This window comes from Rattus rattus, chromosome 18 (genome assembly GCF_011064425.1).
Source record: "Rattus rattus isolate New Zealand chromosome 18, Rrattus_CSIRO_v1, whole genome shotgun sequence".
NCBI classification, from domain to species: domain Eukaryota; kingdom Metazoa; phylum Chordata; class Mammalia; order Rodentia; family Muridae; genus Rattus; species Rattus rattus.
In genome coordinates, this window is record NC_046171.1 from 5,275,244 (window position 1) to 5,291,573 (window position 16,330).

Sequence of the window (16,330 nt, forward strand, 5' to 3'; positions counted from 1 at the left end):
TGCTTGGCTCTACCAGTTTGGTCTCTTTGTTGCCAAAGCAGTTAACTAGATATACAGGGAAACATGGCCACTCACTCTCGTGGGGTTCGTAATTTTCTCTAACTCTTAGTTGTAGAATTAACATGTATTTTGGGGGCTAGAGAGGTGGCTCGGCGGCTAAGAGCACTGATTGATCTTCCAAAGGTCCTGAGTTCAATTCCCAGCAACCACATGGTGGCTCACAGCCAACAGGCATATGCAGGCAGAACACTGTATAGAATAAGTTTTTAAAAAACATGTATTTTAGGGGTTGGGGATTTAGCTCAGTGGTAGAGCTCAAGGCCCTGGGTTCGGTCCTCAGCTCCAGGGGGGGATAAACATGTATTTTGAAAAATTGTAATTATTTCCCCGCTTCAGGAACTGGAGATACGGCTCAAGTCTGATTATTTACCACACCAGCACTGCCAAAATGGCCAGATGTGAGAATACAGAAGCAGAACAGCTCTGAGGTGAGGACAGGATTCCTGGGGCTGCTGGCCATCCCTTAGCTGAGTCTGCTGAGTTAAGGTTCAGGGAGGTCCTGTCCCCCAAACAATGAGGGCCAACATTACTGATCCGGCTTCCTACTGTAGTGCGAGCCCAAGGTCTTCCCACAGCAGCCCCTCCACCCACTGGGGAAGGATTCAGTTTGCTCCTGTTTGTCTTACACATTCCTGGCCCACAGTGCTGGAGCTACTGGCAGGATGGAGGCAGTTCTGTGAGGTGTTTCTTTACCTGTCTAACTTGCAAGAGATGGAACATCTCCGCAAATACGGGGAGCATATTTTTAAGGCCCCTAGTATCAGCCAAGAAGGGGTGTTACCAGGGCCATTTGACAGCATTGAAAGACCTGTCCTGATCCGTGCTGACATCAGATCTAAGGCCCTGGGCATGTGCTAGGTCCATCTGCATTCTCAGCCTGAGTTTGGGTAACTCCACCGGGCTCCAGCTGAGCCTGGGAGAAAAGGGCTTGTCCTGCTTTCACTAGCGTGTTGGCACTGGTGGCTTCAAGCCTTCTTACTGGTCTTATTGGCCATTTGCATTTATTACCTCTGTAAACTCGAGTTTCTTGAGGGGGGATTGGAGAAATTTATAACTATAGGAAACTCACTATATAGACCAGACTGGCCTCTACCTCCCAAGGGCTAAGACTAAAGGCCACCACTCCAGGCTGTACTGGGGTTCCGTGTGTGTGTGTGTGTGTGTGTGTGTGTGTGTGTGTGTGTGTGTGTGTGTGTGTGTGTGTGTGTGTGTGTGTGCATGAGCATGCATGCTGAGGCACGGGTACGGGGGTAGGGGTAGGAGGTCCTTATACCTTGGCTTCCAGGATTGAACTCATGTCCTCTGGCTTTCAAGGCAGGTCCTTTGACTCTTGAGCCCTCACGTCTACCCTGGAGTGATTTCTTATTTATTTCTTGTATATGAGTACACCGTAGCTGTCTTCAGACACCAGAAGAGGGCATCAGATCCCATTACAGATGGTTGTGAGCCACCATGTGGTTACTGGGGTTTGAACTCAGGACCTCTGGAAGAGCAGTCAGTGCACTGAACCACTAAGCCATCTCCAGCCCAGAGTCATTTCTTTTTAATACCTTGGTTAGGACTTGTATTTTAATGAAATTTTATTATTTGCTCCGGGTAGTTTCCCAGATTTTAATTTGCCTTTCCCTTTTGTGGTGGTTTTAGTGCCAGTCACAAATAATCCTTTTTTAGCTACCCAGGAACTACAGCACTCAAAAGCCTGGGCGTGGCAACCGTAATCCCTGTACTGGAGAAACAGAAGTTACAGGACCTCTGTGAGCAACATAGTGAGGCCCCGTATAAGAATGAGTGAGTGAATGAGTGAATATGAAGAGTCACTGAGGAAAGCAGCAGAGCATGGTCTTCGGGTGCACGTTTGTATATTTGCATACATCCGTTTACATGTGTGCAAACAATACAAAAAGCCCCAGTAATTCCTACCTCCCATGGGCTATGAATTTGCCTGTAGCCTGGGATAGGAGGGATGGGTGGCCAGTCACTGGAGACTGGGTTATGTCACATGGCTTTTTCCAGGACCCCCAGCAATGGTTTGTTTGGCTCTGGACCCCTCTGAGGAAGCAACCACCCTGGGGTGACCTATGTCTGAGGATGGTGACCACCGAAGACCTGAAGCCCAAGTCCAACAGCCTCAGAAGCCACCATCTTCAGCCTCAACAGTCGCAGAGCTCGCCCACGTCTGATTTGTGTTGCTTAGAGAGATTTCTTCTTTAAAATATTTTATTTATGTGAGCACACTGTAACTGTCTTCAGACACACCAGAAGAGGGCATCAGACCCCATGACAGATGGTTGTGAGCCACCATGTGGTTGCTGGGAATTGAACTCAGGACCTCAGGAAGAGCAGTCAGTGCTCCTAACCACTGAGCCATCTCTCCAGCCTGCTTAGAGGGATTTTGATCTATTTTTGAGCGTCTCCAGTATTTTAGGGTGGTCTTTGACTTGCAGTCAAAAATGGCCTTGAAAGGTCTAGTCACCCTGCCTCTACCAAATGCATGGGTTCTAAGTGTGTACCACCCTGCCTGGGTCGGGGCTTTTCTTTCTATTTATACTTGTTTACTTATATGAATACGCTGTAGCTGTCTTTAGACACATCAGAAAAGGGCGTGGGATCTCATTACAGATGGTTGTGAGCCACCATGTGGTTGCTGAGAATTGAACCCATGACCTCTGGAAGAGCTGTCAGTGGTCTTAACTAAGCCACCTCTCCGGCCAGCTTTTGGGTTTTTTTTTGTTGTTGTTTTTTTGTTTTGTTTTTATTAGTGTTGGGGATCAGATCTAGGGCCTGGTGCATGCTGGGTAAGAGCTATAGCCTCCTCCCTGGTCCTCCCTCTGTCTGCTAACTGACCAGGTGACTCCTGCACCCCGGGCATGTCTGTTCCCCAGTGCAAGGCCACCACAAAAGGGTAGCACAAAAGGCTTACCCACAAAAGGGTAAAACAAGCATTAGCCTCACTGATTTTTATTCTGCATGGTTTGGAGGATGACTGAGAGTTTGAAAGAGAAGCTGCCTAAAAACTGTAAGAACCATAATCATTGTCAGTGATGGGACGGAATTCTGTCCCCGCTAAGATAGGGCAAAAAGGCAACTCTCCGGGATTATCCGACTTGCAGGTCTCTCTTAACCCGGCCCTTGTTTAAACCTGAAGGTTTTGGTGAAATCCACCGTTCCCGCTTCAAGGCACAGTGTAGGCTGCAGGCAGGCGTGCCACACACCCGGGGATCTTCTTTGGATCACCACAGTTATCAGTGCGCAGAACTTGAGGGTAGTGTGGTTTCTGGAAACTTCTGACCTCCAAGGAGCCCACCATGAGCGGCACACACAGTGAGGGAGGCCCGGCATCGGCCGGACCGTGAGCTGGAAAATTGTATCAGGAAATCAACACGTGAGGGCGATCATTCCCGCAAGCCTGCTGCTATGGAGCAGGTGACGAGATCGAGTCCCATTCTAGTAGTTTCTGCACCGTTTTTCCCTCCAGTGCTGAGGAGAGAAAAACACACATACAAGGCGGGTGCTATCGCCTCCCGAGCTGCCTTCCCAGCCAGCACTCTGTAAGCAGCTATTCAACAAGGATAGCTTGGACGATCTCCCGAGCCTCTGAACTGCAGCAGAAGCAGCGCCCTGGGTGGGTTATCAAGGGTTAACCGTACCCCCTTCACCTGAGAGGACAGGCCACCCTAAATGGGGGAAGCCCAGATCCTGTTTCTCAGGGTCATTAACAGGTTACCCCTGCAAGGAGTAGAGCTGTCATTTGCTACAGCGAACTATCACCTAAACAATCACCCATCTGATAGGTCGAATCCCAAGTTTCTCACAAAAACATCCCAAAAGTCCTGTGAAAATTTACTTTCATGTAAATGGCAAATTTCTGAAGCCAGGAGCAGGCTTCAGGTGGAGTACTGTGGGAATGTGAGTTTCCTTTCCCTTCCCGAGGGAAGTCAAATTCAGCTTAGGCATTTCCTGATCCTGTTTGGTCTCTGTTCCTCACCCATCTCTGAGCCGGAATATGAGACCAGGGAAGAAGCAGAGGGGACCTGCTGAACCCCAGCGTCCAGCTACTTCACTATTGGCTGAAGTCATAAGGCTCTTGGGTGTCTAGGTATGAACTCAAACCTAATGGGTAGCAGAGAGGCCACCAAAGAGTAAAGGGACTTGCTGGTGGGAATCCTTAGCTGGGAAGGAAACCTGGCTCTCTGGGTAAGCACCCTCCTGCCACTCAGCCCCTAGGTGTCTTCATGGGGATCACTTCTGTAGGAGCTGTCTATGGGCAGTAGGCAGCTGAGGGTCTGCCCTGTGCTGAGACTGTGTCCCCAGGCCTGGAGGAACTGAGAACAGGAAACCGGAGGGAAAGTTCTCATCTCTGAAGGATCCAAGTCCTAATTTTCTTTGCCGGGGAAGTAATGGCCTGAAAAATGGGAGCAGAGGAAGAAAGGGGGAGGAGGGAGGGGGAGGAGGGAGGGGGAGGGGAGGAGGAGGAAGAAGAAGACTGCTGCTAAATTATAAAATGTGCTAAATTATAAAATGACATTTTTAAAAGTCAATTAAAAAATATAGGACCCAGCTAAATCTATCAGTGTGAAAGATAATTGCTGTACCAAGCCTGAAAACCGAAGTTCAATCCACGGTGGAAGGAGAAAACCAGTCAAGTTCATAAGTTGTTTCTCTCTCTCTCTCTCTCTCTCTCTCTCTCTCTCTCTCTCTCACACACACACACACACACACACACACAGTGTGACTTTATATATAAAGTGTGTTTTTTGAGACAGGGTATCTCTGTGTAACCCCCTGACTGTCATGGAACTCTGAAAACCAGGCTGGCCTTGAACTCAGAGATCTGCCTGCCTCTGCCTCCTGAGTGTTGGGATTAAAGGCCTGCATCATCACCCAGTGAATTCCTGATCGGCAGCAGCACAGTCAACATGAGGATGTGGGCAAGAAGAGTGTAGTCCCTTTGAAGCAGCACAGCAGCTTCTGATGTGGGGTCAGCAGTGGACACCGGAGGAACATGAGAAGGATTCGTCTAGACACTCAGCTGTGCTTTTTAACAGTGTGATTCCTGTTGCAGGAAGTTGTTTAGAAAAACTGTCGCTGGTTCCCTCCTGCTACTGCAGAGTTGCCTTTGAACAAGCTCTCCCTGGTGACCAAAACCACTGAAGGGTGGGACTGCTCTAAATGGAACAAAGGGCTCTGCTAATCATTACCACCACCACCATCATCACCACCACCATCATCACCATCCCCATGCTCATCACCATCACCATTCTCATCCTCATCATCACCATCATCCCCATCATCACCACCACCACCATCCCCATCCTCATCACCACCACCACCACCACCATCCCCATCCTCATCACCACCACCATCACCACCATCCCCATCCCCATCACCACCATCATCCCCATCCTCATCACCACCACCACCCATCATCACCACCCCATCCCATCCCATCACCACCATCACCACCACCATCATCACCATCCCCATGCTCATCCTCATCATCACCACCATCACCATCCTCATCCTCATCACCACCATCATCCCCATCCTCATCACCACCACCACCATCACCATCCCCATCCTCATCACCACCACCATCATCACCATCCTTATCCTCATCACCACCACCATCACCATCCTCATCACCATCACCATCCTCATCATCACCACCACCATCACCATCCCCATCCTCATCACCACCACTACCACCATCACCATCCCCATCCTCATCACCACCATCATCACTGATTTAACAGGGCAACAGAAGGCCAACTAAGAGCTGTTTAAATGAACATAATTCACGTGCGCACAAGACTGCCTCGATCCTCAGTAAACCGCAGTTATTGGAGAACACTTGAGGTGATTTCTGGCTTTTTTGTAGTTTTGGTTTTTTCTCTTAATTTCTAAGTCATTTTGGAAGCTAAATGAGAAATCTGCTCGAGGCTGGGTGTGGCAACCACACCTTTAATCCAAGACCTTGGGGAAGCAGAAGCAGATGGCTCTCTAGAGAGAAATCAGTACACGGTGCTTCTGGACTCCACTGAGGCTGGCTGGCCGGTCCTTGTTCCCTTGGCTCTGCAGGAGCAGAGATTTACCCTGCCAGATAATTCCATTATCTCTGTGAGATTGGCTTTATTGAACTGCCCCACCCCCACCCTGTGGCTTGTTTTCTGTTGGGTTAGGTCTTCCAGTCCTTTTCTTACAAATCGCTTAAAACTCTCTTTGAAAACAAGCGCTTAATGGCTATAACAATGGCTTCCCAGTATGTTCTGTTCACCAGACTGCACCCATTTCAGAGTCACTCTCTGAGATGTTACATCTGCTGGAGACCTAAGTTTACTCTCACGAATGTCCAGTGTCCCAAACAGCTCCGTCTGAGGCTGCCCACCTCCACACTTCCCCATCCTTTCAGCCTGAGGTTGCCCACCTCCTCCCCACTCCCCCAGCCTGAGGCTGCCCCATCCCCTCCCCCCACAAGCCTGAGGCTGCCCGCTCCTCCCTTCCCCCCAGCCTGAGGCTGCCTCCCTCCCCACCTCCACCAGCCTGAGGCTGCCCACCTCCTCCTCCCCACCCCACCCCCAGCCTGAGGCTCTCCCCTGCACACTCACCTGCCAGTAGAGTCGCTCGCCAGCACCTCATGGCTTCAGACTTCCTCTGGAGAAAGAGAACAGTGTTCCTGACAGAACCTCTGCAGGTAATCTCTGTGTGCCCTGGCTCATCAGATTCAACTTTCTTTCTTAACTACTTTTCTTTCTTTTATTTTCTTTTTCAAGATAGGATTTCTTTGTTTAGCACAGGCTGGCCTCAAACTCAAAGATCCACGTGCTTCTGTCTCCCGAGTGCTGGGATTAAAGTGCTATACTGGCAGAGGGTTGTGATTGGTGTTTCCCACACGATACCCAACCCTCAGCACGTCACTGTTGCTAATATAACCGATACAGAATCAATTCTCTGAAAGCATAGAACTTGATGGCCTACAGGCTACAATGCAGAACGTGAAGTCCGGGGCCTGAAAAGACAGTGGTTAAGAGCACTGGCCGCTCTTAGAGGACCCAGGTGCCACTACATGCACCTACATGACAGTTCACACCCGTGTGTGACCCCAGGCCCAAAGGATCAGAAGAGGGTGCTCGTTTGGCCTCCATGCATTGAATGCATATGATGCACAGGGCAAAATGAGCAAAAGAACCATCTGTATTAAACGAAAATGAAGGGAAAATGAAGCAACTCAGGAGGCAGAGGCTGGCACATCTCTGCAGAGTGAGTTCCGGGACGGTCAGGGCTACACAGGAAACTGCCTCAAAAAAAAAAAGTGATGAGGTTTAAAAGAAAAAGAAATTGAGGTTCAAAAAAACCTAGGCAGTCAGCTAACAGTGGGATCAAGACTGAACCCTAGTCTGATACAGGAAGCCAGCATGTTTTTCCTTCTACCCAGGAAGGAAGGGGCAGGGCTAAGCCAGTCTTCTGACTTTCCTGGGAAGAAGGAGGCCTACCTGACTCTTCTTATCCAGCCTCTGCTCCCACTGAAGATTGTTAACCAGATGCGCTCAGCCATAACAGCCAAGCAAGACCCACCCAGGTGATAGTAGGGGAATAAAATCCGGGGGCGGGGGAGATCTGGAAAGACTGAAAACGGGTGTGTGGGTTGAGAGGAGCCAGGAAAGGAGGAAGAAGGTGGTGACTGCCACTTTAATCAATGGGTGACCTCCTGTGTAAGAGGCTCTTCAGAGAGGGTTTGTATGACTAAACATGTCTCTTTGACCGAAGGAATCTTGTGGACATGAGAGACTGCATACAGCTAAAAGCACAGGGCACATTAGAAGACAGATTTAAGGACCTATGTGCAGTGCTCCTGACCCATTCTCCAGGGAAAGCCTGCACTGTGGGGAAGATGCTGTCTGAGCAGGGTGCTGCTGGGAACCCCTGCCCACGCATTGCCTCACAAGGCCCCTGCAAGTAGGGGTAACAATGGCCCTTATAAGCAAACATTATCCCAGCCTTGCATGGGCCCTCTGTAAACACTTCATTTTCTTCCCCTAAATAGGGTTCTTGGGGAATCCAGCAGCGTCAAGAGCCCCCCTGTGAAGGAAAGATACCCCACCCATCTCTGGCAATGTACAGTCCCCATCATCAGTCACAGACGGGTGGGCTTCAGGCTCAGCTAGAGGAGGTCTGGCTTCTGATTTTCTCCTATGCAGTGTCCTTGGCCCTGGGGCCAGCAGCGGGTAAGAGTCTGCCACTGCCTCTAGTCCAGGTTCAAGATCTTATGTGGTGGAACTTTCTCTCAAAAGGCTGGGGAGATCCCTAAGGTGCCTCAGGTGTAATGGCGGCCACATGCTAGCAACCGTATCTGGGAATCTTGAGGCTGTAAGTCAGGCGCTGCTCTCTGGCTAGGCTGACAGACACTGGAAAAGCCCCTCAGGATCATGGGAAGGCAGAGCCAAAAGAAGACAGGCATAAAATCCCAGAGAGCAGGAGTCCAAAGCGAATCATTAGGGAAGGTTTCCCAGAGATTGTGCCACCCCCACCCCCTTCCCCTGACGTCAGCAGTAGCTGGCTGGTGGCAAACTGAGTTGGGCAGACCGAGGCAGCCCGGGAGCCTGTGTGCACCAGCGGCACTGCAGGAGCTGTCCGTTCAGCACCACCATGTTTTTAAGATCTCCAGGCACAAACTTCCCCAGCAGTTCATGTCTTCTTCCCCCACCATTCTCTCCACCTGCCAACCTCCCACCCCCGCCCCCGCCCCCATGACTTAACCCAGCCTCAGTGCCTCCCGGGGCAACCCCACCTAGCTCCCCCAGACCTGTTCCCAGGTCTCCTCTGAATAACCTGCCAGCTTCCAACGTTCCACTGATGGCCTTTCTCAGGGAGGGCAGGCATGGCTGCTGGTCTTGACTGAAGAAACCTAGACACGCTTGGCTTCTGGGAGCCACCACCACACCCACCTCTCCACCCACAGCCCCAGGGGAGGCTATCCCTACGGAGGAAAACGGTACCGTTCCCATCGGCCTTGTAGTCATCTGGGAGGAGCTTGTCCTGCCGGTAGCCCAACACGAAAGCCAAGAAGGAGAGGATGAGCGCATCTCCAATACTGAGGATGGCCAGCATGAAGGCCCAGCGGATGGTGCAGTGGCCCAGCGTATACTTCCCCGTCTGCTCGCCGCACATGCGCCGCACCTCGCTGGAGTCCCAACCATCTGGGTAGACCAGACATCCGATCATCAGGCCCGTGGCTAAGGAGACAAGAAGGCACCAGTGGCGTCAGCCTGTGCACCTCCCTCCTGGTCTCTGGGTTAGCCTCGGGAAACACAAAGGGCAGCTTCTTCCATTTACATAAAATACAAGTAGAAAAGCCAAACGAAGCTCACAAAACTAGAACACTGGGATCCAGCAGTCAGGACAGAGGCAGAGGCTGGGCTCTTCAGCCAGGGTGGTGGCTCTGCCCCATACCACCCTGCGCTTCTCCCAGTACCACCCTGGACTCAGCAAGGCCTACGCTGGCTCCAGAGCCCTCCCGCATCTGATCCCAGCCAAGAAGCATCTCCTCTAAGAGACGTTCCCTCGCTCATCCCCTGACCCCTGAATTACACGTAATGCCGAGGCAGGTGATCGTTCTGATCAGGAGGGCCTTTCATTATCATGGCACGCCTCATGACCCAGGACCTTCAAGCCAATGGACACAGGGACCAGCCCTACCCTTAGTTTCTCATGTTCCTCAGGAAGCTTTCATGCTCTTTCCCTCTGCGGAAACAACCCAGATCGGTGAAAGCAGAGGCCTCACTGAGCTGTGCTTCAGGTCACTGCAGTTCCAGGTTCTTGTTTCTCCCTGACTGCGGGCCCTACATTTGCCAAGTCCTTAGACGCTGCTCTTCATGCACGATATCAGCCCATCTTCACAGGACCCTCAAGGGATGGGGTACTACACGCTACTGATTATGCGTGTTGGGCTGAACAATTTGAATCCCCCAAAAGTTGTATGGTGAAGTTTCAGCCCTTAGAGTGGTGATATCAGAAGGTGAGGTTTTGGGGTTGAGGATTTAGCTCAGTGGTAGAGCGCTGCCTCAGTGCTTAGAGGCCCTGGGTTCGGGTCCCCAGCTCCAAAAAAAAAAAAAAAAAAAAAAAAAAAAAAAAAAAAAAGAAAAAAAGAAGAAGAAGAAAAAAAGAAGGTGAGGTTTTGGGAAGAGTGGTGCATTGAGTATGCCTAGCCCAGAGAGTGGCACTGTTTGGAAGTGTGGCCCTATTGGAATAGGTGTGTCACTGCAGGCATGGGCTTTAAGCCAGTCTTCTCCTAGAAGCCTTCGGTGAAGATGTAGAACTCTCAGCTCCCCCTGCACCATGCCTGCCTGGATGCTGCCATGCTCCCACCTTGATGATGATGGACTGAACCTCTGACCCTGTAAGCCAGCCCCAACTAAATGTTGTCATATAAGACTTGCCTTGGTCATGGTGTCTGCTCACAGCAGTAAAACCCTAACTAAGACAGGAAGTAATTAGCTCGGGAGATGAAGCCCTCATACACACAGGATTAGCACACTTATAAAAGGGAACACAGAGAGGCTTCCTGCCCTTTCCATCCTTTGTGGGCAGAAGAGGAAGTCAGCAGATGACCCTCACCGGAACCACACTGTACCAACACCTGACCTCACTTACCCGGGCTCCAGAGCCACGAGAGATAAAGAGATCGGGAATTTGTATAATAACACAACTTCACTAAGACAGGAGGTTACCAAGATTCAGGAAAAACAACTGAGCCCGTGTTCAGCCGGCACCCCGAGCTCTGCCGCTGTTTTAAGCTTCAGTTCCCGCACCTTTGCAGGGGCATCAATTCTGTTCTCCCACCCCCCCATCCCTACCCCCATCTCTGGCTTTGTGGGAAAATTTGAGCTAACAGATGCAGACCCCAGTTGCTGGCTGTGAGGCACACCTGTTCAACCCTCTCCTCCCGGACACAGAGTGGAACATGACACCACCTTTGTCTTCACATAAATGCTTCATGGGATGGCACTTAGCCACCTGCGCCATCAGCTCTGTGACCCAGATAGCGCCTGGCTCAGATAGCCTGGTGGTCCTGTGGACGATGCTGGAGGGGGACCTACAGCTCTGAGAAAGGATGGTGTGTCTCCACGCCCCAGAGCCCTGAGGTGGAGGGCCAGCTGGGCAGCACACCCATCTCACTGCCCCTTCCTGATAGGACCATCACAGCCTGTTGCCCCTTACTGCCCGCCGAGGCTTAGAGATGGGGGGCTGGGGAGTGGCCCGGGTGTCAGACTGGGAATCAGGTCTGCCTTTACTTGCTAACCAGCTCACCAAGTCAGAACCAGAACTTTGCAAATGCAGGAACACTACTGGGCTGTGATGAGGCTTTGCCAGAAAATGAAGTATTTTTGTGAACCATGCTTATAAAATATGGGTTCAATAAAAATGATCTTGGAATGCATCTAATTTAGGGGGGGGAGTCTTAATTGTCCCAGGTTCTTGTCTTAATTTTTTTTTCTATTCTTTTTTTTTTTTTGGAGCTGGGGACTGAACCCAGGGCCTTGCGCTTGCTAGGCAAGCGCTCTACCACTGAGCCAAATCCCCAACCCCTTGTCCCAGGTTCTAATTTGCCAGTGGGTCTGCTATAGCCTTGGCCAGCAATAACCCTCTGTCAGTCCAGTTCCTCATCTACAGCTGGGGTCCCCTCCAGCTCTGCCTGCCTGAGACACCTGTTATTCACGACCCTCTGACCCCCGCCAAGGCAATGCTATGCTACCCAATGATGTCCAGACAGTTTGCCCCTGTCTCCAGTCCCACCACTCTTGGCAGACATCTGTAGGAGGTCAGGGACGAAGAGACGAGTTGTCAGACTGTCTCTTTCTGAGCTCCAAGATCAGCTGTCCCAAAGACCAAGAGGGCCACCTGAGCCTAAAGCAGGAAAGCAGGCAGGAGATGCCTTGCCTTGGGACCCTGCAAGCAGCCCCCTACCTGACACGGTGTTAAAGGGTGCCGGGTGGGCCTTGCACCACCACCTCACAAAACAGTGGCATAATTACTGACAGAGTTCTCAAAGACTTTCATTCCACAGTGAAAGAGAGAGATCCCAGTCTTCGTCACAGCAGCACTCTGAAATCCTGGACTCTTCCATGAGAGCAGTTGGAGATGAGGAGGAAGCAGGGAGTGAGGCCAGAGATCTGGGAAGGGCCATTACCATAGCCTGGGGGTTGGGTCCTAGTCCACAGGGCAATAGTCTTCCTCTTCCCTCTGAGCGTGCACACCTGTGGTGTGGTGTTCCAAGTGTTGGTACACCTGACTGCATCCACCGAGAACTATGTGCCCCCTCCCGTCACTTCTCCCTGGCTCAGGAACTCGATAGCATGGAGTGGACCCAACAGTTTGTGTCCATTCTGCCTGGGCATACTGCCACCACCACGACCACCATCACCACCACCACCCTTTTTTTTACTTTTAGTTGTGTGTGTACATGTGTGTTACACATGCACTCGTGGCACATGCCACATGGAGGTCAGATAATAACTGGACAGAGTCTGTTCTTTACGGGACATGAGTCCTGGAAGCTGAACTCAAGGTGTCAGACTTGGTGGCAAGCATCTTTACCAGCTGAGCCATCCCCTAGGCCCTGACTCTTCTCTCTTAGAGTCTCGGATAGTCTCACACTGTAGCCCAGAACTCACAGCGGTCCTCTTGTGTCTATCTCTCAGTTGGTGGGACCTATAATCTATCTCCTAGGCTCACACCCATAATCTAGTCTGCTACAGCCCTGGCCTCTACTGATTATACCCTGAGCTCTACTCGGAATCTTCTGTGGAACACTGAGTAGGAGAAGGCCCAGAGCTTTTCCCTTCACGGGAAAGCCACAGCTGTTCCCTGAGTGCGCCCCACGTGCCCTCCCCAGCAACCCTACTCACCCGCAGCCAGCTGCATCCAGGCGCAAATCTTGTAGACCGTGGCTGTGTTACAGACGAAGAACAGGCTGAAGCAGATGATGGAGCCGATGATGAGGAACATTGCCAAGGCCACGAAGAACATGGCGGTCTTGAAGGCTCTGGAGGGGATAGAGGAGAAGTCCAGAGGGCCGCCCTTGCAGATGAGTTCCGACGACAGCACGTTGCCCACGCAGTACGAGAACAAGCCAAAATAGCCAGCCTGTGGCGTGCTCACACTGTCGCCTATCCAGTAGGGCTGGATAAAGAGGGCCATGACCAGCACCGAGAAACAGATGGTGAGTGTGCCCCACATCACCCCCACGGCGCGCGAGTTTCGCACATAGTTGGTGTGGTAGATCTTGGCGGCCTCCTGGGCTGGCAGCAACTTCACCATGGCGAAGGCAGCTGGGCTAGGTCAGAGGCGCTGGCTGGGTGCAGGACCACAGATCTAGGGAGTAGAAGGCCAGGTCGTGGGTCAGTCCTCAGCCTGGGGTGAGGAGCAGCCTGAGATCAGGACGCAATGCGAGCATTCTCCCAGTTAGCTGGGAGCGCAGCAGGCCAAGGTCAACCTTGGCTCCGCAAGAGATGCTTCCCAGACGCCTGTGTCCGCCCAGACCAGGATGGGCTGAGTCTGCCTCCTCCTCAAAGTCGGCCTGGGTCTGGGCCTGCGCCGCCGCCTGCCCGCCCCTCCTGCTCCCCTTCTCAGGCCCCGCCTGGCCCGCTCTGCCGAACGCGTTTCAGCACCGCGGCCAGCGCCAGGGCTCGGGGGCGGGGCTTGAGAGGGGCGGGGCCGGAGGCCGCGGGGATACCCGGAGCGGTGGTCTTGGAGGGGAAGGGATCTGGGACCCGCACCTTCTCTTCCTTCCAGAGGGTGGGGCCGCGTGCCACGTTCCTTCCGCTGAATCCCCCTTCAAAACCCGCTTCCTGTCCTCTACACCCCTAGCCACTCTTCGGGGACCTCTGCCTCCCACCAGCGGCAGCAGCACCACCCCTCCATCCCGAGGGCCTCAAGTTTTGACTGTGGCTTGGCTTGGTTTTCCAGTCAATAATAGCCAAGACCAGGGTGGAGATTCCAGATCTCTTGTCTGCAAGGACCGTGAGGCAAGGCAATAAACCCCGCAGAAATAAAGAATAGCAGAATTCATTTTCCAGAGCCTTCCCAAACTCCAACGGAACTGCCAGTGTGTCCAACACACGGCCTTTTGCCTCTAGTTTTTATTTTTATTTCAATTTTTTAAATTTTTTTCTTTTGGGTGTGGTAGCTCACACCTGTAACCCTAGCACTGAGGAATCGGAAGGGGATCAGGACTAGGAGAGGTCACATAAGATCCTGTCTCAAAAACGAAAGAAATAAACCCTATATACCCAGATTTTTTTTTTAGATAACTGCATGGCTAGTGTAAAATACTAAATAATAAAATAATAATAGGGGCTGGGGATTTAGCTCAGTGGTAGAGCGCTGCTAGCAAGCACAAGGCCCTGGGTTCGATCCCAGCTCAAAAAAAAAAAAAAAAATAAATAATAATATTAAAATAATAATAATGGGGTTGGGGATTTAGCTCAGTGGTAGAGCGCTTGCCTAGGAAGCACAAGGCCCTGGGTTCGGTCCCCAGCTCCGAAAAAAAGATAAAAGAAATAATAATAATAATAATAATAATAATAATAATAATAATCGTCGTCGTCATCGTCGTCCAGGGAAGTATACATAAAAGAACAAACCCTTTATAACCCTGCAGTCAGGAGCTAAATAAGATGTGACACAGGCTTTAGGCGGGAGAGATTGCTCAGCGGATAAACGTTTGTCATTCAAGTTTAAGGACCTAAGTTCAAATCCCCAGGCCTCAGGTAAAACAACCTGGAAGCTGGAGACAGAAGATTCTGCAGGAGTTTGCAAGCCATCAAGACTGGCTTCTGACGTAGCATACAAGAGCCCCCACCCCCCAAAAAAAAGTTCTAAGGTGAGGTCTGACTTCCATCTGTGTGCTGTGTCACACACACATTGAGGCACAAATCATCCACACAGAAATCACAGACATGTTTAAAACCTGCCCTTTGAAGCTGGGCTTTAAAGGCAATGGTGGTGCACACTGCCTTTGATTTCAGCACTTGAGAGGAAGAGGCAGGTAGATCTCATGAGTTCAAGGACAGCCAGAGCCACATAGTGAGACACTGTCTCCGAAAAAAAATATCCAACCAGCCAACAAGAAAGCATTGGACTTTGAGTGGGCGTGGCTACTCACATCCATAACCCCAGCTCTTGTGTGGCTAAGACAGGAGGGTTATTCTGTGTTCAAGACCAGCCTAGGTTACTGCGAGACATTGCTAAAAGTATGGAGTTTCGATTTAGACAACAGAGCCAGCACTTACTAAGTCAATAAACACACTGGCAATCTCTGTGGACACATGACTGGGGACCCCTCTTGCTCTAGACAGTCAGCAACAAGAGAAAGTGTTTGAGGGGGGTACCATGGCCCCACCAGGATGGCACTCAGGGCTTCCCGAAAGGTAGGCACCATAAGGGGTGGGATTCTACACGCTCTAACTACCCACAAACCCAGAGCATGGTGGCTCACGGGGTGGCATCTATACAGAAGTATCGAATTAAGAATCTTCTAGGGGGGGCTGGAGAGATGGCTCAGCGGTTAAGAGCACCCGACTGCTCTTCCAGAGGTCATGAGTTCAATTCCCAGCAACCACATGGTGGCTCATAACCATCTGTAAAGAGATCCGATGCCCTCTTCTGGTGTATCTGAAGACAGCTACAGTGTACTTTTATATAAAAAAAAAATAAATCTTAAAAAAAAAAAAAAAAAAAAAAGAATCTTCTAGGGGTTGGGGATTTAACTCAGTGGTAGAGCGCTTGCCTAGGAAGCGCAAGGTCCTGGGTTCGATCCCCAGCCCCGAAAAAAAAAAAAAAAAAACCAAGAATCTTCTAAAATATATTTTTATTCAGCCCAAGAATTTCACATTTACATACGTTTAAAAAGAGATTTTCTTTCTTTTTCTTTCTTTTTTTTTTTTTGTTTACTGTGTGGGAGTGTTGGCTGCACGTAGGTCTGTGCATTCTAGAAGTGGGATTACAGACGGTTGTGAGCCACCAGGTGGGTGCTGAGGACGGAACCCAGGTCCTCCGGAAGAAAGTCAGTGTCTACCCACTGAGCCATCTCTCCAGCCCACGCTCCACGTCTCTCTTTCTAGTTTTTAACCATATTACTTCCACTTACCCCTAGAAACGTTGAATAAGGAGATCCTACATCATTTGAGTGCACCCTGAATCCAGCGGCAAGTTATTTTTACGGGGACACACGGGACACAATGTCACTGAGAAGTGAGAGCCACCAAACCGAGAG

The 16,330-nt window shown here is 50.9% G+C and overlaps 1 protein-coding gene across 1 annotated transcript; it reads right to left on the reverse strand.

Moving 5' to 3' along the window:
- Positions 1-6,638: 6,638 nt before the first annotated feature.
- On the reverse strand, positions 6,639-13,728 carry Lhfpl5 (LHFPL tetraspan subfamily member 5). The gene is made up of 3 exons (XM_032888938.1): positions 12,963-13,728; positions 9,054-9,290; positions 6,639-6,711 (listed from the first exon to the last, which is right to left on the reverse strand). Exons 1-3 carry the CDS (start codon positions 13,372-13,374, stop codon positions 6,701-6,703), a joined length of 660 nt encoding a protein of 219 aa, XP_032744829.1. The 5' UTR covers positions 13,375-13,728; the 3' UTR covers positions 6,639-6,700.
- Positions 13,729-16,330: the final 2,602 nt, after the last annotated feature.